We start from the raw sequence: 22773 nt of genomic DNA, 5'->3' as shown, positions 1-22773 counted from the left end.
AAAATGTTCTATAATTGTGGTGGTGATTCATATAGCTGTGAACATACTAAAAACCACTGAGCTGTACACTTTACATGGTGAACTGTATGATACGTGAATTCTATCTCAATAAGGCTGTTTTTTGAAGTTTTAAAAAGATTGCTTTACCAAATTTTAAGCTTATTCTAAGGTGGTGCCATGAATGTGAGGTTTTCATTTCTTGCTCACTCCGACTACAATATATATATATTAAAGTGGTAATTCACAGACCAAAAAAAAAAAGAAATACAAAATCATTGGTCACAATTTTGCCAATAAAGCAGAATTTTTTCATCTGTGATATTTTCTGTCCCAGAGGTAGAATGTCAAAGGACAAGGCCCTGCCCCGAGCCTGGAGGTCAGATACCTGTTCTCTTCCTCCAGCTCATCCTTCCGGTTCATCATGGCCACGATGGCTTGGCGCAGTTCACCTAGGAAGAAAGCACATCCACATTAGTCCGGGGATCGCTCCTATTTGCTGTCCTCTCACCAACCACCAATCTGGGTTATGGGCTATTTATAGCAACTTGTCTACACAAGTTCCCTTTCAAAAATAATTCCTATACAGCCTAAGTTATCCATCCAATGGGCTCAGCTGCTCACTCTTATTAGCCACACAAAACAGAAGGGCAGGATGAAATATGTGTGGATTGTCTCTTTGCTGAACCCTCAGCTGCCTGGAAAAAGCAGGCTTGCGGTTTCTAAGTGCTTCCAGGTCCCTGCTGCTGGACCACATCTGTTCTGAACAATGACCCATTCCCAGTTACAGCTGCCTATCAACAGCGGATCACACAGCAGATCGAGTAACACTTGGGTCCACATTGACATAGAAATTCTCAAGTTTACTAAGATATCTGGTTTTCTATAGTCAGCATACAGGCGACACCGGGGGCGGGGGGGAGGGGAGGGCCGGGCGGGATTCCCAAAACACAGTCCATAATTACTTACAGGAGCTCCTCTCCTGGATAGCTTCTACATAGGAAGTATTCACCAATAGGAAACCATGCCTTCGTATTAAATAACCACCCAAGTTTCCTACCTACATCAAACAACTGTTCTCACTGCCCATCCACGCATTCAAGACATCTTTCACTGTGTCACTCGGATCTCAAGTCCAGGAGCTTCTCATTTCTCCTTGAGTTATTTGGGGTTTTTCCACCTAAGAAACCCTATAAACTATGTTTCCCTCTTGGGTGTGGCTACTAGGAAGCTCACAGAGAAAATTACACATCTAATGAGTGTACTTAGCCATGTGCCAACCAGGATGTGCCCTAACCCCACTCTGATCTTCTCCAGCCTGTATATCCACCTGTGTCAATTTGCCTACCACTGGCCTCAATTTATTTCTTATCTGTTTTAATATACTGCTTCAAATCCTCTTTAGAAAAAAGGTATGGATTGTTGGTTTCTTCCTTTTAGCTAAAATTTGAACCCTTATACAAGTATAGCTCTGTTCAAAGCTCCTACTGGCACTATATCACTTAATGCTTTATATACACCTAAGAAATGCATGGCACTGTCCCACAGAAGCCACAGAAATAGCAATGACCCAATCCATACCATTCCACACCATCATGCTGATAAAACCCTTCCCTTCCACGCTGTGCATTTCCAGCCTCCGGGACCACAGCCCTGTATTTGCTTCAATGTCAAAATGACCAAGGATACAAATAAAACAGTATTCTGATACTAGGAATCCTAAGGGGGAGGGGGACATCACAGGAATAAGGCTGTCAGACGACTGTCCCTTCTGCCTTCCCCACACTGCCTTTGGAACACTGGTGGTAACGGTGGGAAAGGAAATAGCCAAGACCTGGTATCGCCCCCGCCCCCGCCCCAAAATAGACTTTAACTTTATATGCATTCACTTTGCAGTAGAACCAGTAGGTGACGTTTGGGTTGATGTCCATATATTACATAAATATTATATTTCTTCAAGCCGGCGACACTCACTGGCAGAGGCGCTGCCTAATTTGTAATTTTTCTCCGTCCCCAGCACCGCACATCCCATTATCTGTTTAGTCTATCACTGTGATTTCCTCCCTCTTCACACACTGCAAGTGACAGCAGAGCAGGGCTGCTGCATGGCGGCCTTCCAGGCTGAAGCGCCAAGGACCACCCATCTCAAATTCCATTCCTGACGTGGCCTCAGTGAACCGAACAGCCAATCTGGTCAAGGCCATGGGATAATGTTAACTTCAACTGTAAGCAGTCGATATGGGATACAGAGCAGCATTTCAATTCCCTGTGGGAAAGATAGACTCCTCCATAAATGTTGCTAGGGCAAGAAACCATTTGGGGAGCAAGAAACAAGACTTAAATCTCTGCTTCTGCTATGTATCAAAATAAATTCAGACAGAATAACTTAAATATGTGAAAAGCAGCAATAAAAGCGCTATGACTATGTGGACAAACACTGATGCCATCTTGGGGCAGCAGAGGCCTTTCTTACCATGAAGCAAAGAACGAGTCCGTTAAGGAAATAACTTCTGCACATCAAGGGCCAATATAACAAAAATAACATGATGGCAGCAAACAGGTTTTCTAATCAAATCCCAGACCTCCCATGTCTCACCTCGACGACCTGGGCAAATGACCATCTCTTTGCTTCTCAGTTCCCTCAGCTGAAAATATGGTGCTATTATTGCCGACCACGTGGGACAGGGCAGGGGTCGGCAGCAGTTTCCTGGAAGACAGCCATGCTTTCAGTTGTCTGTGGCTGTTCTCATGCCACAATGCAGAGCTGAGTTGTGGTAACAGAGAGCGAGGGGCCTTCACTGCCTAAAATATTTCCCATCTGGCCCTTTACAGGAAGGGTTTACCGACCCGTCTTAGGAGAACATCCAGAAGCTCTTAACTCCCTGCCCCCCACACACACTGCTGTCCCTCTCTAGTTCAGGGGGGTGGCTCTCTGTGGTGAGGCCTGGGGCCAGTCAGACATTCGGCCAATGGGCAGGACCAATGGGCAGGGCAAATGGGCAGGGCCACTGGCTAGCTGCCAACAGGAGACTGTAGACCAGGCTTTAATAGATGGGAAACAGCAGTCGAGCAGCTGCTGCCCCAAACGCTGTGGATCCCTCCATACCTCTCCCAAGACCCCTCAGCACTGCCTCTGGTCCCTCTGGCTGCCCCTGCTCATGCTCAGCCTTCTTGCCTGGATCTTCTTCCTCCAGCGGCGCTGCACCTACACCCAGGGCTCACCCTGCAGACAGCGGAGCTCCAACCCATGTGCACCACAGCCCTCCACTGGCTCCGCCCCGCTGTCTCCTCTGCTCCTCCTGCTGTCTCCCACCACATCAAACCCGCTCCCCCTCTCTTGTGCCTTTGCATAGGCTGTTCCCAGCACCTAGGAGGCCTGGCTGCCTCCCCTACTTGGAGCCTCCTTCAAGTTTCAGGTCGGGATCACTTCTGTGACACCTATGCCCACTGGCTGTGGCAGATATGGGAGCCAGCAGGTCTGTCCTGTCTTATTCACGCCCCTTCTCTGTCCCTAGCAACCTCTAATTCCCACCCACCCCCTGCTGCAGCGAGAGGGACCCAGAGGGGCTAGATGAGTCAAACTAAGCCAACCATATAGAGTCTTCCAGAAGTTTGGGATGGGCCAAGTCTATGCTAGAGATGGAGGGGGGTCGGGGCCGGTGCATCTCGCCCCAGAGCACAGTCCATATCACTCCACCAAGATCCACCTGCTGAAAGGCAGGCCGAGGACAGTTTGCCAGGGCTCTTCTATCACCAGATGCAGAGGCAGCGACAAATGAGGTACAGGCACAGGGCAGAAGCCCACCAAAGACAGGAGTTGGTGAAACCTCTCAGGGGAGCCCACCTCTCAGAGAAAGTGCCTGGCTGGTGTCTTAAATGTCAAACATGGGCCTGACCCTGGGGTAACAGCACTGAGGCACCCAGAGTCTGAAAAGCACCCCTGTCGATTAGGTAAACTCACCTTTGGCTGACTTGGTTTCTCTCGGCACAAGTACAGCCAAAACAGCTCTCTGAGGGTGACACACGAGACCATGTGGCCACGGGACTAGCAGGCGCAACGCAGGAACAGCCAGCCATCCTGGCTCCCACCAGACTCCCCCCAGGTGCCTGGGAGCCCATCGACACTCTCTGCCCTCGTGATCTGAACCTGAGTCCTCACAGCAGAACAAGCCCAGGAGAGTTCACTGGACCCCACTTTGCCCAAGCTCCCACCCACCATGTATATACCTGTTCATCCGCAGGCCTGGCAACCGAAGCCCCACCCCCACGCCTATGAGTTTCTTGAGAAGACGACAGTGCACAGGAGAGACCTGGAAAAGGAGTCAAGACTGGATGAATAAGTGACCTAACAAACGAGTGAATGACTGGCACCCACTGGGAAAATGTGCCCCTCGTCGGCAGGAACTGAGCATGAGATGGGCTGAGCAGAAATGTCAGCTGCGCTTAATAGTAAGTCCAAGGCCGCACCAGAGAATGCTAACCACCGGGTTCACAGCTGTAATTTCCTGTCCCGGTGACAGGGAGTCAGACTCAAATGGAGCTTGTTTCCAGTCTGTGTCTGGGAATAGATACACATGGAAGGGAAGGGGCAAAAAGCATTACCATGACCTAAAACTGGACAAGCCTACCACACCATTCCCCTCCTCCTCAGCACCCACCATGTGAATCGTGAATCCCTGATTTCAAACAGGTCGGCAGACCAGGGACCAACCTCCAGCCCCAAGGAACCCAAACACAACACAGGCACACGCGACAGATAACCTTCATGCATTCACGCAATGACCATGGGCGTCAGAGGCTGCTATACTAAGAACTATATTAAGTTGAGGGAGGGGGGAGAGCCTTCCCACCTTTGGCCATTAAAGCCCTGGGTGGGGGGAGGGCAAATTATCTTTAGGTAAACTGATCTCAACTTCCTTTTCCAAATTAAATAGGAAGGAGACTGGATGAGAATGAGGGGGAGATGCATACATCTGGAAGTATGCAAGCTCGCTCTCTCTCTCTCTCTCTCTCTCTCTCTGTTATATACATAGAACTGGGTAATAATTCTTTGGCTTTATATAGCATCGCTTTCCAAAAACCTCAAAAGAGCCTTTACAAACATTCCCCTGGGGCCCATCCTCAGTTACAGTTAAAGGGAGAGCTCAGGAGGGTACATGCACAAAAATAAAAGCATTCTTCTGTGGATATATACTTAACCTAGACCATCATTTTTCAAATTTAACAGACTGCTTTTTTTTTTCCTTTTTCTGTCTACCCAATATCTTTCCTTTTATCTCCAAGAGAAAGGATAATCTATATTGAGCTCTAAGTGTAACTTTTAAAACCAATCTTGGGCCATTCTAGCTTTTTGTTGTTTCTCTCTCCTACCTCCCCTCAACACCCTGTCCACCCAGGATTTCGACTCTGCAATGTGTTAGGATGAAAAAAAAAATGCCCCAAGACATGTCCCTAGAGCTTGGGTGGCCAGTGCTCACAGGCGTTGGCTGTTTTCTGTAAGCCCCACCAGGCAGAGGCACTTTGAATACACAATCTCATTTCATTCTCACAAGATTCCTTGAGAAACAAGAATCACTGTACTCATATGAATGGGGAAACAGAGGCCCAGAGGAGGGGAGTGACTCCCCACCCCACACAGCTAGGAGGCGGCAGGGCAAGGACCCACCTGGTCAGGCTCCCTCAAAAGCCTGTCCCAACCTTTGCAGCACCAGGCCTAGCTGTCCCCTCCAAAGGAGAAAGGCCCCCAAGGGCACACCAGCTTCCAGCATGGCCTCAGCACTCTCCCAACCTTTCTCCTCCTTTGGGGAAATCAGCAATCTGCTCCCCTGGCACACCCCTCAGCTTTAAAACTACAGTTTCAACATGACCTGGAAAGGAAAAGAAAGGGTTTGAAAAACCCATGGGAACAGACTGAGAACTATAAGAAAACCACAAGGGACAGAAGAAAACTACCTTGTAAAGTTCTAGATTTTTATCAACTTTTCCATAGGTGTAATTTGGGTTCTCTTGCTCATTTGTGTGTGTGCACTCACTATCATTCTCTCTCTCCCTCCCTTTCTCTTTCTCTCTTTCACACACACGCACGCACACACATACACAAACACAGTGTTTATAGTGACTTGTAGTACAAACCTTAAGGCAGGTGTCCCAAAAGCAAATTCAAACAGGGCCACAGAAGTAATGACAGTGATGCACTGCAGTCCTCGGAGGGATGTGGGGCAGTGGGAAGAGGGGGGTGTGTGCCCTGCTAAGGCAGCAGCCCCTGCCTCCGTCCACTGTCCCACACAGAGATGCAGTTGGGCCAGTGGTTGGCAAACTGCGGCTCGCGAGCCACATGCGGCTCTTTGGCCCCTTGAGTGTGGCTCTTCCACAAAATACCACGGCCTGGGCGAGTCTATTTTGAAGAAGTGGCGTTAGAAGAAGTTTAAGTTTAAAAAATTTGGCTCTCAAAAGAAATTTCAATTGTTGTACTGTTGATATTTGGCTCTGTTGACTAATGAGTTTGCCGACCACTGAGCTAGGCTGCCCCCACCTCTCACTTGTCAAGACAAGCCAGAATCCATGTTTTCAGACAAACCAATTTTAAAAGGTATTAACTAAACTTCTTACCAGGAAGGCACAACGGATCATGGTGCTGGGCCACCATTTCAAGACCCCACTGCCCTAAAGTTTGAGTTCCTGACCACCCATCAGCTTGAAAATGTCAAGACAGTAGCACACACATGCACGGCCGTTTTTAAAATCAGCTTTCTGCCCCACACCAGAGAACGTCAAAAGCACAAAGTTGGAAGGGGCCTGAGGGGCTGTAATGGAAGCGAGACCTCTAGGAGAGGGGAGAAGAGGGAGCTAGACACCCCAGGGCAGCTCCCCAGGGCAGCTCAAAGTGATTCACTCAGGGACTAAAAAGGTCCAAGCACCCCTGCCCTCCCCCTTCAGAAAGGCCTAGAAAGACCTGGGTGTGTGAAGTTATCAGGTTACTAGGAGTAACTCGGGGTGGGAGGGAATCTCTCAATTTCAGACAGTTCCACATATTTTATGTCTAGGAATCTCTACACATATTCTTTAAAGTTATTTAAATAAAAGGCATCAACACATCATTTAGCTTAAAGAGATATCTGCAGAAGAATAAAAACAGACAGTTTCAGAGGTTGCTTCAGGGAGAAACAGCACTGACTTCTCTGACCAGCAAGAAAAGGGAGAGGGGTGGGCCCCACCACTGCCTGGGTTTCACTGCCCGGTGCTAGACTACAGAGAGTGATGTCTACGCTGAAGGAGGCAACTTTCCTGGCTTATGGCCCTGGGGAAAAAGGAAGACTCTCTCCCCAATCTCCCTCCCCAGGGCCTGGACCTGGCACAGCCTGGACAGAGTAAGGCAGCACCACATGAGAAGAGAGAGATGGCGCAGACACCAGTAGGGCCCTGGTTCTCCAGCCAGGCTGGGCTGCACATTAAAACCACGTGTGTGTGTTTTTAATGCTCAGACTACATCACAGACAAGCTAACTCAATGTCCAGGGGGGATCGGGCACATGTGTTTTTGTCTAAAGCTGCTCAGCTGATTCAAGGCTGGGAAGCACGGTGGCAGGTGACCCCGAGCTGAAGATGGCTCAGCACAGCAGCAGTGAGCACTCAAAATCTCCTACTGTGGGCCAGGCCCTGCCTAAAGAACTGTACAGACGTTATTACCTCAGTCAATCCTCCCATAACCCCAAGGTACATGCTGTCACTATTCCTGTTTTACAGACAACCAAACTACAGCTCAGAGATGTTAAATAATCTGCTTAGGGTCACACAGCAGGAAGCAAGGACAAAGGCTATGTTCTGCACCACTAGATCGCTCAGAGGAGGAGGCCTCTGTCCTTGGTCCTGATCTGCCACAATGGCTTCTCTGGGGAAGTCTGCAGGTGTTTTCCCCACGGGGGAAAGGTGACTGATACATATACCCCAACATTCAGACAAGCTTTATCAGCTGCTCCAGTCTGGTCACAGATGTGTTCATGAGGAGTAGAGAATCCATGTCAGAGCTAGAGCATTAAAGAGGACACAGAGAGAAACCAAGATGGCGGCATAGGTAAGCACCTAATTTGAAAACTACAACTAAAAGACAGAATGGACGCCATCCAGAACCACAGGAAAGCTGGCTGAGTGGAAATTCTACAACTAGAAGGAAAGAGAAAAGCTCACAGAGAATTGGAGGTATGGCAAAGGGTCTTTGTGCGTGCAGAGAGGAAGGGCGGCTGAGAGCCTGGCCGACTTTCTCTGGCGGGAGGGGGAAGGAAGCCCCCGACTGCACTGAACCCCAGTTCCGACTGCACTGAACCCCAGTTCTGGGCGAAACCCGGTGGACCCAGGCTCATACAGGGGGAGTCTGGACTGTCAGGTAGAGAGAAAGGCACCCGGATAATCAAGAGACCCGGGGGAGACCCAGGGGAGCCCCAGTGGGCAGGGGTCTGGAGGCGTGCGCGCCAGTGTGCACAAAGACTACAGAGGTTGCCACAGGCTTTTCCTAGGAGAAGGGAGTTGGAAGCTCCTGACTGCACTGAACCCCAGTTCTGACTGCACTAAACCCCAATTCCAGGCGAGCCCCTGGGGACTCACGCTCTTACGAGGGGGAATCTGGACTCTCCGGCGGAGACTCGGGAGCCAGGGAAGGCAGAGGTCTGGAGGCGCGTGCGCCAGTGTGCACAAAGGCTGCGGAGGTTGCCACAGGCTTTCCCTAGTGGAAGGGAGTCGGAAGCTCCTGACTGCACTGAGCCCCAGTTCTGACTGCACTGAACCCCAGTTCCAGGTGAGCCCCCGGGGACCCATGCTCTTGTGGGGGGAATCTGGACTCTCGGGCGGAGACTCGGGAGCCGGGGAAGGCAGAGGTCTGGAGGCGCGTGCACACAAGGGCAAGGCTGACGGGAAGCCAAGACTGTCTGCTCTACCCTGAGACTCCACCCCATCCAAGCTGAGCACAGAGGCTATTGCAATCTGGCAAGGCTAATCCTATAAGGCTGTCTCCAGCACCGAACTTCTCCCAGCGTAGACACAGCTGATTCTCACAGCCAACTGGCCTGGAGGTCAATTCCTCCCAGTGATACCAACAATAATCAAGACTTAACTACAACATGGCTGTACACACAGTCCACAAAGGGGTGCACCAAGAGTATCCACCTTAGGTTAACTGGGGAGGCCGACCCACTGGGCCATATAGGAAACCTAGCACACAAATCTACCCTACCAACTCAGGGAAGCAGTGAAAATGCGGCGACAAAGAAACAGATCACAAACGAAAGAAATGGAGGAAAACAAACGACTGGATATAGAATTCAAAACCACGGTTATAGGCTTTTCAAGAATATCCTAGAAAAGGCCGATAAATATAACGAGACCCTCGAAGATATGAAAAAGGACCAACTAGAAATTAAACATACACTGACTGAAATAAAAAATATACAGAGACCCAACAGCAGACTATAGGAAACAAGAATCAAGTCAAAGAATTGAAATACAAAGAAGCAAAAAACACTCAACCGAAAAAGCAAAAAGAAAAAAAAATCCAAAAAGTTGAAGATAGTGTAAGAAGCCTCTGGGACAACTTCAAGTGTACCAACATCAGAATTATGGGGGTGCCAGAAGAAGAGAGAGAGCAAGATACTGAAAACCTATTTGAAGAAATAATGACAGAAAACTTCCCCCACCTGGTGAAAGAAATAGACTTACAAGTCCAGGAAGCGCAGAGAACCCCAAACAAAAGGAATCCAAAGAGGACCACACCAAGACACATCATAATTAAAATGCCAAGAGCAAAAGACAAAGAGAGAATATTAAAAGCAGCAAGAGAAAAACAGTTAATTACCTACAAGGGAGCACCCTTTATGATTGTCAGCTGATTTCTCAACAGAAACTATGCAGGCCAGACGGGAGTGGCAAGAAATTTTCAAAGTGATGAATAGCAAGAACCTACATCCAAGATTACTCTACCCAGCAAAGCTATCATTCAGAATTGAAGGGAAGATAAAGAGCTTCACAGATAAGAAAAAGCTAAAGGAGTTCATCACCACCAAACCAGTATTATATGAAATGCTGAAAGGTATTCTTAAAGAAGAGGAAGAAGAAAAAAGTAAAGATAAAAATTATGAACAACAAATACATATCTATAAACAAGTGAACCTAAAAATCAAGTGAATTAAAAACCTGAGGAACAGAATAATCTGGTGAATATAATAGAATCAGGGGCATAGAAAGGGAGTGGACTGATAATTCTCAGGGGCAAAGGGGTATGGGGGCGTTCAGGAAGAGACTGGACAAAAATCATACACCTATGGATGAGGACAGTGGTGGGGAGGTAAGGGCAGAAGGTGGGGTGGGAACCGGGTGGAGGGGAGCTATGGGGGGGGGGGGGGGAAAGGAGAAACAATTGTAATAATCTGAATAAAGATTAAAAAAATAAATTAAAAAAAAAGTTTAAAAAGGGGGCGGGGGGAGACACAGTGCCCCCAGAGGAGGTTTGGGGTTTCGGTGTGACTAGGGAGCACGCCAAAAGGGAAAAGCAGATGGAGAGAGAAGAGAGAGGGCCTTGGGCTCTAGTTGCCCTGCTACACGTGACAATTGTTCACCCACTGCCAACCTTGAAGGATAGGTCTGGGCTTGGCTGTATTACAGAAACCAATAAGTTCCTTACTTCATAGAAGTGGTGGTGTCCCCCTTCCCCTTTTGCAGGTGGAATACTGAGAAGTTATGACTTTCCTAATAACAGCTGCCAGCAGGCATATGCCATGTCCAGACACTGGGTGAAAATCTGTACATAAATTGTCTCACTAAGCCCTCCAAACAACCCCAGGAAGGAGGTGCTGGAATCAAACCCATTTTATAGAGAAGGAAACAGACACCAGAACACAGGCTATTTAGCACTGAGACCCACAACCATAATACTCATATGATACTGTCTCCCTGACCTCATGGTGGGATCTGAGAAAGAGGCTGCCAGGGTTTCATGCGGGCTCTGCACGTTACCCCAAAAATCACATGCTCAAGAGACAAAGCCTAAGCAGGTTCCAGGCAGAGTCAGCTTGGCCACAGGGCAAGGGCATGCTTTCACCCAGCTTCTCCTCATCACACCTCTACTAAATGACCCCTCAGGAGGGAGACTCAGAGAACACCGATCCTGAGGACCCAGTGCTGCCTAAACACAATGGTGCCCCTGGATGCTGGAGGTATGAGAGCGATAACACTCCCTTATTTTACTTAAATGGGTTCCTGTCACCTGCAACCAAATGAGTCATCTTTCATATGCTGTGACTTGGAACCCACGCCGAGCTGGCACTGGAGTCAACGTGCCCAGCGAGGTGGGGCTTACACAGGATGAGAAAATAACATTATACACAAAGATGTGTGATGTGACGGCAAGTAACCAATAAGGACTCCAGGTCCTTGGCTGGCTCAGGTGCTAACTGGCAAGGTGCTTTAAGCGTTTCACACCCACTTTGGGTCTCAGATGTTTAGTCTGTAAAACAGGAGGTTAGACAAGCTGATTGTCTAGGATCCTTCTAGCTCTGAGATGCTGTGACTCATCAGGAGTAGCAAATGAGCCTTTCTAGCTTCTGGCTCCTGCAAGCAAATGTGGCATATTAGGCATCCTGTCATCTGCACCTATCCACTGGCTGGACCCCAGCAGAAACGTGACCGTGACCTGCCTAAAGCCCTAGGTCTGCCATGGCCCCGAGGGCTGTGCCACCAACATCCGCTGCGATTGGCCTCACGCACAGCAGGGTAGCAGGGTTAACGGATGGCAAGGGAGATTAATTGCATGTGAAATACCCATAAATAATTAGGACATCAGCTGCACAGCTTCCTTCCACCCTCAGGCTGTGATATCATATGTATGGGCAATTCTCAATCAGACAGATCCACACACATAATCTGCAATTAATTAGAAGCACACAGCCACTGGGAGAACACAGACAGATCTCACACACCAGGCTGAGTGGCACCAACTCCACGCTCTCCTGCGCTACACCTCAATGCTTTGAAATCTGATACACAGAGCATGGGTTCTAGTCCCTGCTCTGCTATTTACCTCCTGTGCAGCCATGTGTATGCTGCTTGCCCTCTCTGGTTCTCAGTTTCCCACCTCTACAATTGGCATGATGGTACTTAGCATCTACCGCCAAAATGATGGAGATGAGTCAAGGGTCTCGAGAGAGGGCATGAGGTGCTCGTAGATGAAGGATGCAATGCTAAGCAATCACCCCTCCAGTCACCTACTCAGTCATGACCATCAGGGAAGAGATGCAGAATGATGCTTCCGAGTTTATAGTCAAGGCAAGTGAGGCCCAGAAAGGTGGAATGACAATCAAGAGACACCAGAACACACGTGGCCAGGAGACAATGGAAATCGCTTGGCTCTCCTGACACTGAGCCCACCACCCTGCCCCTGAGTGCCAAAAGGACCCCCTCCAGGTGCCCTGACTGTTGAGAACAGAGGCGATATCTAACCTCATATGGAAAACAGGAGGGTTCCCTTCACGCAGCAGGAAGGAGACGAGTCATCAAACTGCGCCCCAGCACAGGTAATGGCAATTCCTAAGCTAAGAATAGGATATTCAGGCCCAGCTGTGTGGTATGTGAGAAGGGCCCCTTCCCAAGCTCCACCTCCCCCTCCCACCTTGTGGGAATATGATGATGGCCATCTGTTAAAGAACTGTTTCCCACTCCCCACGTGGGAGTCTGTGATTTTACTATAAAAATTTACTATATAAATTTCCAGCTTTTACTATAAAAAAAGAAGGAAGGAAGGAAGGAAGGAAGGAAGGAAGGAAGGAAGGAAGGAAGGAAGGAAGGAAGGAAGGAAGGAAGGAAGGAAGGAAGGAGGGAAGGAGGGAGGGAGGGAGGGAGGGAGGGAGGGAAGGAAGGAAGGAAGGAAGGAAGGAAGGAAGGAAGGAAGGAAGGACGGACTAAACAGAAACTTTTCTCGATGTGAGCCCAGACTGTCTATAGCTTGGGTTTTGACCTCACACAGCGTGCCCTAGAGCAGCGGTCACCAACCGGTGGTCCGTGGACCACTGGTGGTCCACGAGGTCCAAAAGGTTGGCGACCGCTGCTCTAGAGCATGTCCTTCCTGCATGCATTGCTTGCTTTGTTTTCTGTACTGAGAAAGCCTCTGTTTCAGAAAACTTCACACACACACACCCCACCCCACACCGGTGCACACATAAATCCTAATAAACCCATGTCTTTAACAGCCAGTCCTTCCAGGTTATTTCTTTGGAATTGGCAAGCAACACGCTGAGGTTTTCTAGGACCTCAGCTCTTTGCTTTACACCAGCCATATTGGAGGAAGAGTGTGTAATTGGAAACTGAACAATCAGTGCCCTTTAACATTCATGGATTTAACACTCCTACTTTACCTTTAAAATGCAGCTCAGACACTCTCCCACGGGAAGCCTTCCTGGCCCTGCAAGATGAAGCCAGTTCTTCCCCCTTAGGCGGCCTGAGCATCTCCATTTTACAACCTTCCCTACTAAATGGAGAGTTTTGTGTGAGCAGGATTCAATCCATCACCTCTGAGTTTCCCTCCGATGCCCAGCCTAACACAGTGCCTGACAGCAGGACTGTAGCAAAGGTGTGTGAATGGGACCAAGTAAGTACCTGATCACTTCAGCAACCCAAGGACCAACAAACACTGAGCTGCCTCTTCACCAAGAACCTTCTGCTACCACCTTTGTTCTTAGTTCAAGGTGCTTTACCAGGCAGAGTGGAGAGCTGCTGCTTTCTCAGCCCAGTTCCAACTCTAAGGAAGTGCCATGGCCTTATGACTGCCACTTACTATGGACCAGCAGCAGGGGGCTCCCTTCTCAGTCCCCCCACCTGGCCATCAGAGGCTCAGATCTCGGAGGGTGAGTTCTGAGACCCACATGGGTGGTGAAGGGAAAGCTGACAAGTTGCCCCTAATTGGACTTAATCAGTACCTGATTACAGATGGCTTTAGCAACCCAAGGGCCAAAAAACACCGAGTTGCCTCCTCACCAAGAACTTCCTGTTATCACCCCTATTCTGGTTCAAGAAGCTTCAAAGGGCAGAGAGGAACAATAAACTGCATGGACTCCCCGTTTTCAGCAGTCACATAGCTTGTAATCCTTGCAAAGCTCTTCAGGCGGTGTGTGCACCCCTTGCTGGCAGAGCCCTGGGAATGGTGACCACAGGGTGGGCGTGGCTGTGGAAGCCCCAGAAGAAAGAATGCACATTGGACACCTGCCATGCTGGGCACATCCCAGACCTTCATTGGACGTTCCCTCGCATCTCTTCCAAGGGAACCGAAGCAGGAAACGTGGGCTCAGGAGAGTGAGTGGCCCCCACACTATTAAACCTGAACTCTCTCTCTTCAGTGATCTTGCTTTCCTCCAGCAGCCTCATGAGTCCTGCCACTCTGGGCTTTCCTAAATTGTCTAAAGCTCCTCTCTATGGCATTCCAGCATTATGGCCCTGCCAGCTGCCACCTGCACTGTTCAGTCTGAGCAATCTCTGTCACACTACACTAAGCTGCCTATTGGGTGGCTATGCCAAAAGCCACTCCCAACCATTCTCCTTTGCTGCCTTTCCCCTTACAGACTGGGAAGCCAGAAACTCACTTTCCAGTTTTCCTTGCAGCTAGAGGGGCCATGTGCCTCGGTTCTGGTCACTGAGATGTAAAGGGAAGTCTGCTATGTGGTCTTCTGGGAAGGCTTTTATTTTCCTGATAAAGAGAAGAGAGCAAGAAGCCAAAACCGGTTTGGCTCAGTGGATAGAGCGTCAGCCTGCGGACTGAAAGGTCCCAGGTTCGATTCCGGTCAAGGGCATGTACCTTGGTTGCAGGCAAATCCCCAGTGGGGGTTGTGCAGGAGGCAGCTGATCGATGTTTCTCTCTCATCGATGTTTCTAACTCTCTGTCCCTCTCCCTTCCTCTCTGTAAAATATCAATAAAATATATTTAAAAAAAAAAAAAAAGAAGAGAGCAAGGTGCTACCTCTCTCCCTTGCTTCCTGCCTGAAGTGGATATAGTATCCGATACAGCAGCAACCATCTTACAAACATGAGGCAACAAGCATCAGGATGAATGTCAACAATTACAGAAGTTGGGTCAGAAAGAGCCTGAACCCTCAGTGGCACTGAGCTACCCATGCCAGCAACCAACTACCTCCAGACTCCTCGTTATAGGAGAAATACAGGCATATCTCAGAGACATTGCAGGTTTGGTTCCAGACAACCTCCATTCTCCTATCTAATAAAGAGGGAATATGCTAATTAACCATCACTCTGTCACAAAGATGGCTGCACCCACAGCTGAGGCCAACTTCCCATAAGGAGCCTTAACAAGCAATCAGCAGGGACCTGAGGCTACACCTTTCCCCGCCCCGTCGGGCTTGACAGGGGACCTCAGGCCATGCCCCCCACCCGGCGGGGCTTGACAGGGAACCTCAAGGTGCTTCCCGTCCTGGTGCTGGGCTAGGGGACCTCAGGCTGCTCCCCCCGCCCCAGTGCCAGGGCGGGGGACCTCAGGCTGCGCCCCCCACCAGGTGGGGCTTGACAGGGGACTTCAGGCCACACCCCCCACCAGCAGGGCTTGACAGGGGACCTCAAGGTGCGCTTCCCATCCTGGTGCTGGGCTAGGGGACCTCAGGCTGCTCCCCCCCGCCCCAGCGCCAGGCCAGGGGGGCTTGACAGGGGACTTCAGACCATGCTCCCCACCCCAACACCAGGCTGGGGGACCTCAGGCCACACCCACACCCCAGCACCAAGCCAGGGGACCTGAGGCTGTGCCCCCCTGCCTGATGGGGCTTGACAGGGGACCTCAAGGTGCAGCCCCAGTGCTGGGTAGGGGGAACTCAGGCCATGCCCCCTGCCCAGGAGGAACCTGAGGCTGCACCCCCCTGCCAATGGGGCTTGACAGGGGACCTGAAGCTGTTCCCCCCTCCTGGTGCCGGGCCGGGGGACCTGAGTCTGCAACACACCCCCCCCCCCGCGCCTGGAGGGGCTTGACGGGGGACCTCAGGCCATGCCTCCCACCCAGCGGGCTTGACAGGGGATCTCAGGCCATGTCCCACACCTGGCAGGGTTTGACGGGGGACCTCAAGGCACGCCCCCCCACCCCGGTCTGGGCTGGGGGACCTCAGGCCACACCCCCCATCCTGGCGCCGGGCCAGGGGACCTGAGGCTACGTTCCCTGCCCTTTGGGGCTTGACAAGGGTGGGACTAGCCAGGTCTGGATCTATCCCAATGAGCGGGGGGGGGGGGGGGGGGGGGGGGGTCTGGCCCGGTCTGGGTTTCACGCGATTTTGAGGCACATGTGGGTGGACAGGGACTTGACTCTGGGTCCCGTGGTGTGCCCCAGACTCTGGCAGGAGGAAGGTTTTCATATACATTTTACTAATTTTCTTTCATCTCTGACACTTCTATTATAGAGAAAGGGCAAGTAGCAATATTAAATTATTTCCTCTAATTAATCCCCTTTTAATGTGCACGAATTTTGTGCACCGGGCCACTAGTTAACTAATAAAGTAATGCAATAAAGCTAGTCGTAATGTGTTTGCTGGTGGAGGGTCTTGCCTTCAATTTATAAAAAGAAAATCCGTGAAGAGCAGTGAACCGAAGTGTGCCTGTATAAATACTTTGTCGCTGTTAATTGGGTTTCTGATTACTTGCAGCTGAAAACATTCCTCACTGACTTACCACCTCTACCCATCTCGGGCCCACCTGTAAGTGAACAATGACACTGACCCTCTTTGCCTCTGAAGCCCTAAGACCATCCCCACACTGAACCCAAATCTCGCTGAAAACCAAGTTACCTGTCCTCTCCAAGCTCTGAAGTCCCCACCTGTTACAACAGAGATCAAATTACTTATACCACACAGTGGCCCTGGGGACTAAATAAGATAAAGTACTTGAAAGGGTGGAACAGTCTTACGCACGGTTGTTCCTCAAGATTCACTCATTTCCCTGGAAGGCAGCACAGCACAAAAACCACCTTGCTGGTCAGACGGGCTCTGTCAATTACCAGCTCCTTACTTCAGGCAAATGATTTAACCTCTCTGAACCTGTTCCCTCACTGTAAAATGGAGAAATCAATATTTACCTCCTACGGCTGTTATGGGATTAAAAGAAAATGAATGAAGCACCAGGCACGCCTAGGAACTGGAAGGTCAATCACTCCCTCCCTCCTATTCATGCCCCCACCCAGGAGAAAACCACCCCACATCAAATGCCCCAAGGGAAGCACAAGGACACGGCCGCCTCCCATGTGCAGCCAAGTCTGTGCAGCCAAGTTCCTTTCAGCCCCCTTTCCCGACAGAAGCGAGGAAGGGAAAGCATGGCACGGAGTAAACAGGCTGAAATCCTGTTCCTGGCAGAAATGGTCCACCCTGACGCAGCGGGAGTCTCAAATGCAGTCCAAAAGAACACCCTCCCTCTCTCATGCTGCTTCCCCGTTCCCAAGACTTACAAAGCCGTGGAGGAAGGCTGTCCTGCTTTCACGGAGGCAGCCAGGCTGTCCCCAGAGGCCAGCAGGAGGGAGACACAGGAACAGGTGCTCCATCACCCATCTCCTCCAGCTGGAGGTGCGCAGCAAAGGGCTGACGGACATCCCCAACTAGTCAGCAGGCCTCCCTTTTTCACAGGAACCTGCAGTTTGGGTGTTCCCTATGTTGAGAGTCACAAAGCCTGGGCCACATTGAATGCTCACAGTGATTCCTCACAGCGAGACTCCAAACCGCCATGAAGCCCATAGGATCAGTGTACAAGACAGAGGCCAAATGAGCACTCAGGCCACTGACCTGAAACCTGTGGGCCTCCCTGCATAAAAACTCGCGAGACAGGAACCAGGTGTTGTGAATGATCACTAGGCACGAGGGAGGGTGCTCACTGATCCCACCTGCACAGCACCCCTCAAGGAGGAGGAAGTGCCACCCCAGCACACACGCCAAGGGGCTCACCCAGCACATGCCACACAGAGAACTGAGCTCTGGCCAGTGCTCAAATCCAGGCTCCTTCCTCACAACCAGCCACAAGTCCATTCTGCCCCAGGCCGGTCCTAAAACCCAGGGAGGAGGGAAGATAATTTGTTCCTGGACCAGCACACTTGCCTCCACCTCCCAGCCCTGCCCTCCTTCACTAGCAAGTTCACAACCACCTCTCCAAGGAGGCAGCTCCAGCATCTCTCAACCCTTCATGCCCTGGGCAGTTCACAATGTCATTCACCAGCTATTCCAAGCATCTGCTGGGTGCCATGAATGCCACTAGCCCGTGAGGATCCAGGGTCCCTCTCACTCAGCAGCAGACCAGCAGGTGTGGCTCAGTTCGTTAGAGCATTGTCCCATACACCACAAGGTCTTGGATTCAATTCCCAGTTGGAGCACATGTGGGAGGCAACCAATCGATGTTTCTTTCTCTCTTTCTTCCTTGCTCTCTAAAAATCAATAAATTTTTTTTAAAAAGAAAACTGTCACAAAGTGAGAGATGCTAGGAAGGGAAAAGAGAAAGACCAAATTATGTGTGGAGGGCGTGGTCGGACAGACAGAGGAAACAAAGGTGAAAATTGTAAAATGACAAAATAAGAGTTCTTCGGTAGGCAGAGGGCATGGGAGGAGGGTGAGCGTTCCAGGCCAGAGGAGGAGGAAGTGCCCGAGGGGAGGAAGGACGTGGCAAGTCTAAAGAGGTGCCTGAGGGCCATGTGGCTGGAGCGAGATAGGCACAGGGGAGACAAAAGGCAGGCAGGGAGGTGACAGGCCCCGGATTCTGGCCCAAGTACAGAAACAGGCCCCTGCCAGGCTCAGAGGAGGAAAGTGAGCCAGGGAGAGAGAACGTGGACATGAACCTGTGCCCTGCTCCCCAGATGGACCGCCATCTCACTATGAACGAGTACGGTGCGTCCCTTCACTGTCTGTCTTTCTAGGAATCCTCGTGCAGGTCCCATTTTATTAAAGCCTGGGGCCCCTAAGGAAAAATACCATTTCCTATTAATCACCAGGTTTGCTTCCTTAGCCGGCAGCCTGTCTTAAAGGGCCTGAACCTGCAGAATCAGACAGGAAGTTGCCGTGTAACTGAGTCACAGTACAGAGGCTATATTAGGCACCAGTGCCTCGTTCAAAGTGATCAACATGGGGCCATGTGCTTATTTTTTAAAGCCTGGGCCTTAGTCTTGCTGGGAAGCCGGGCAAGTGAGGGGTGAAGCAACCCACCCTCCCTCTCACACCTCTCCCACCCCCCATGCTTCCCTGTGCTGTCCTCATCACTGGGCTGGGGTCGGCAGGGAAGTGCCCCTGAAAGCCTGTTTGTGCTCCTCATACTCTCCCGGCTGAGGCGTCTGTGTAACCCACTCATCTAGAAAGAAGACGAAAGTCGGTGCCAAGTTCCATCTTGAGAGCTAGAAAATTAGTCTTTTCTCAGAATAATACACGGCACCATTGTGGGCAGCAGAGATATTACCCAGGGGAGGACTGACTGCAGGATCCCTTGAGGACAGGGACTGGCTGAGCAGAAGTAAAGAGATTCCCACCTCCATCCTGCCTCAGGAACCTCTGTGGGGAAAATGTCCCCAAGCAGGGACATGGGAAGGGAGAGTCATCGAAACCTGCTGCAGTTGAGACAGGCAGGCTCATGCTGGTGCCAACTCCAGCTCACGGATGTCTCCCAGCCCCTGTGCCTCCGCATTCATTCTGCCCTGTGAGGAAAGCAGTGATGAGATCACTTCCACTTCAGAGAGGAGGAAACTGGAAGCTGACTGGCCTGCAAGTACATCCACGTCCTGCTCACAGGAACCTAGAGTCTGGTGCTCAGCTTCTCAGCTGGAGAACTGACAGCTCCCTGTCGGCAGGGTCCCCTCTGTGCTCTCTTGGCAGCAGCTCTGTGGTGCATGCGCCAGTACCTGCGTGTACACAGTTAGGACCAATGTGGAGGCAGCTGGGCATGGCGGACCAAGCAGAGGCTTTGGAATGGAGCCTCGTTCAAATCCTCACTCCACCAACCACCAGCTCGGTGACTCTGAGTAACACCTGAGCTTTCCTGAACCCCAGAGGTGGCATCTGGACTCAGGATATGACCAGCCAACTCACAGGGTCCAGGGGAGCTAAGTGAGTCACAGGCTACAAACCCGTGTGCTCCTGCCAGCACAGGGGCACAGTAGACACCATACGTCCCCAGCAAGCCTGGACGCCTCCTGCCCCTCTCCTAAAAGAAGAGACAACACGCCATTTCCAAGACCCAAAGGGTTAAGAGGGAAGCCAGGTCCGGCGTCAAGGTGCTTCGAGTGCACCAGCTGCCTTGGTCTCCATGGTTCATCCAGGCCAGCGGTCCTTTCTCATGGAAGTCACTAGCCAAGTATCACCATGGCCTGGCCTGGCACTTCCCTGAAGGAGGGGCATCAGGACTGCCAGGCCAAGAGTAAGGTGGCAGTTTCCCCAGGCTCCCCGGAGCCCATTTCCATCAGTGCTTCTCCACGAGTGTCAGGCAGTCAGCACAGGTCAACTTCCTTGGCCACCAAGAGGGCTTCTCGTGCCAAGGACTATCCAGGAAGATGCTGGCCGCCAATGCCAAGCCTGCTGCCATCCCAGCTAGAGCGGCAAAATGATCAGCTTTAGGAGAGCAAACAGCAATTGATTTATCAACAGGAAAATCTCTATGGTTCAACACTGACCTTTCCCTATTCCTGTGCTTCTTTAGTCAACTCCTAATACATTTCCACATTTCATTTGGGGGCTGTCAAGCAATCCTTGACCTTAAAAACAATGCTCCTGGATGAAGTCATTTCATAGCTTGCTCAGTACCTAATTCTACACTGAAAACAAGCTCTTTAATCTCTTGGGACATAGTTTCTTCATTTGTAAGAGTCATGGGAAGATGAGTGCAGATAGTGATCGAGGTCAAGAAGAGGCCTGGCATGCAGTGGGCAGTCAATATAGTGACACCTACTAATTGCCTCGATTCTGCTCTGTTCACTTGACCAACAACTAAAGATTGCTCACAAGGTGCCAGGCACACAGATGGATGAGAGGAAAGACACCATCCGTGACCCTGCCCTGATCTCAAAGAGCTTGCAGATTGGCAGGGATGCTGACAGGCAAACAGCATAAGTCTGGAACAGCTGAACAGAGATAAACGAAGAGAGATGTTACCAAATGTCTGTGGGGTGGCAGGGTCAAGAAATACTTCCTTTGAGGAAAATGCTTGTGCAAAGACTTGAAGGGGGGTACCTGGCCCCCCAAAATTGAGTAATGCTTCTGTAACAGAGAAAACTGCTTATGTTCGAAACTGCACACTCAGCTGCCTAGGGTATATGGGCTGGACGCTGGCCCGGTGGGACAAGGAGCGACCGGTAATGGCCTTTTAAAGTGGGCAGCTACTATTTGGCTACTGCTGAATGCTGTGCAAAAGGCTTAGATGTCCTGATTTTTCCACTGAGGCCAAATGGTTTGGTTTGTTGTTGAGTGTTTTTTGTGGGTTTTTTTTAACAAGAACATCTGATGGTTAAATGTTGGCATCTAATTAAAAAAAAATGTTTTCACCACTGTGCAGCCCAAACGAAACCCTCTGTGGACCACCAGTTTGAAACCTATGAGCATAAGCAGATGCAGAGAGTGAAGGAACCACACAGTAAACACACAAGAACTGCCAGCTGTTTACATTTTGTTTCAAGATCAAGGAATGACAGGAGATGAAGTTACACATGGATGGGGCAGTTCATGGAATGCCCTGGACTTGACCCCAGAGGGGATGGGCAGCCTCTGAAGGTGTCACCTACAGTGGTGGCTACGTGAATCTATATAAATTATAAGATGTCTAACTCCTGCGCACACATGCACGCGATCACACACATCCATGTAAAAATGGTGAAATCAGATAAGGTTTCAGCAGTGTCCGTTCCTGGTTTTGACCATGCCCCCTGGTGTGTAGCATGTCATCATTGGGTGAAGCTGGGGGAAGGTATACGGAAATTCTCTACTACTTTTTACTAATCCTTGTGAAGCTTAAATTCTTTCAAAACAAAAAGTTTAAAAATAATATGGGGAAAAAATAGGAGCCACAATCAGACTGAGAGCTGTCTTCACCTGGAGCGGGCCCCAGCCATTCCATGGACCCGTGTTCCTCTTCCCCCACAGCTGACCACATGACTACTCAGAAAAAAACCATTTCCCACCTGCTCTTGTGGCTAGATATGGCCATGTGATTATATGCAGTGACAGTGAGGTGAGCAGGAAGCGATGTGGAAGCTGGGGTTGAGCTCCTCTCTGCAGAACTGTGAGTGTGATGGGAGCATGGACAAGGGCACATCTGAGAAATGACAGAGCAACCAGATAAAAGGGGACCGAGTTCCAACCTATCATGTGGGAAGAAATGAAATTCTATCTCATTTAAACCAGTGTTACTCCAGATCTTTGTTACAATAGGGAGAGCAACTTCCTGCCTAATAAATACCCTACCACATGCCACCAACACATATGCAAGGTGACTTTTCAGGCCCCACCCTCAGCCCACACAAGCTGGGGATGGGCAAATAAAATTTAGAGAAGAGAGGCCTCTCGGGTCCCTGGTGAAACATCTCGTATTAAGCTGCGCCAGCCATGCTGCAGTGTGTCCCTCCTGGACGGGATACAGATGGAGATGCAGGCCCGGTCCCTCTAGAGGTGCCCTCTTAATGAAGATGGATGACAGAGGGCCTCCTCAAGAAAGCAATCACTCTGCATCTCCTCCCCTCAGACCACACAACACACGACTGCTGAGCTCTCTGTGAAATACAGTTGGGGTCCCTCAGTCCCAACGTCTCAGC

The 22773-nt window shown here is 50.4% G+C and overlaps 1 protein-coding gene across 5 annotated transcripts in view; it reads right to left on the bottom strand.

Moving 5' to 3' along the window:
* SNX29 (sorting nexin 29) overlaps positions 1-22773 on the bottom strand; it is a 580852-nt gene that overhangs the window by 439453 nt on the left and 118626 nt on the right. For all 5 annotated transcript variants that reach the window (XM_080678985.1, XM_080678988.1, XM_080678984.1 and 2 more), the window contains one exon: positions 386-449. In XM_080678985.1, coding sequence (XP_080535111.1) covers positions 386-449 — 64 coding nt within the window. The remainder of the gene's footprint in view (positions 1-385; positions 450-22773) is intronic.

This window comes from Plecotus auritus (assembly GCF_963455305.1).
Source record: "Plecotus auritus genome assembly, chromosome: 7".
NCBI lineage: Eukaryota > Metazoa > Chordata > Mammalia > Chiroptera > Vespertilionidae > Plecotus > Plecotus auritus.
This window is presented reverse-complemented; position numbering and strand designations above follow the sequence as displayed.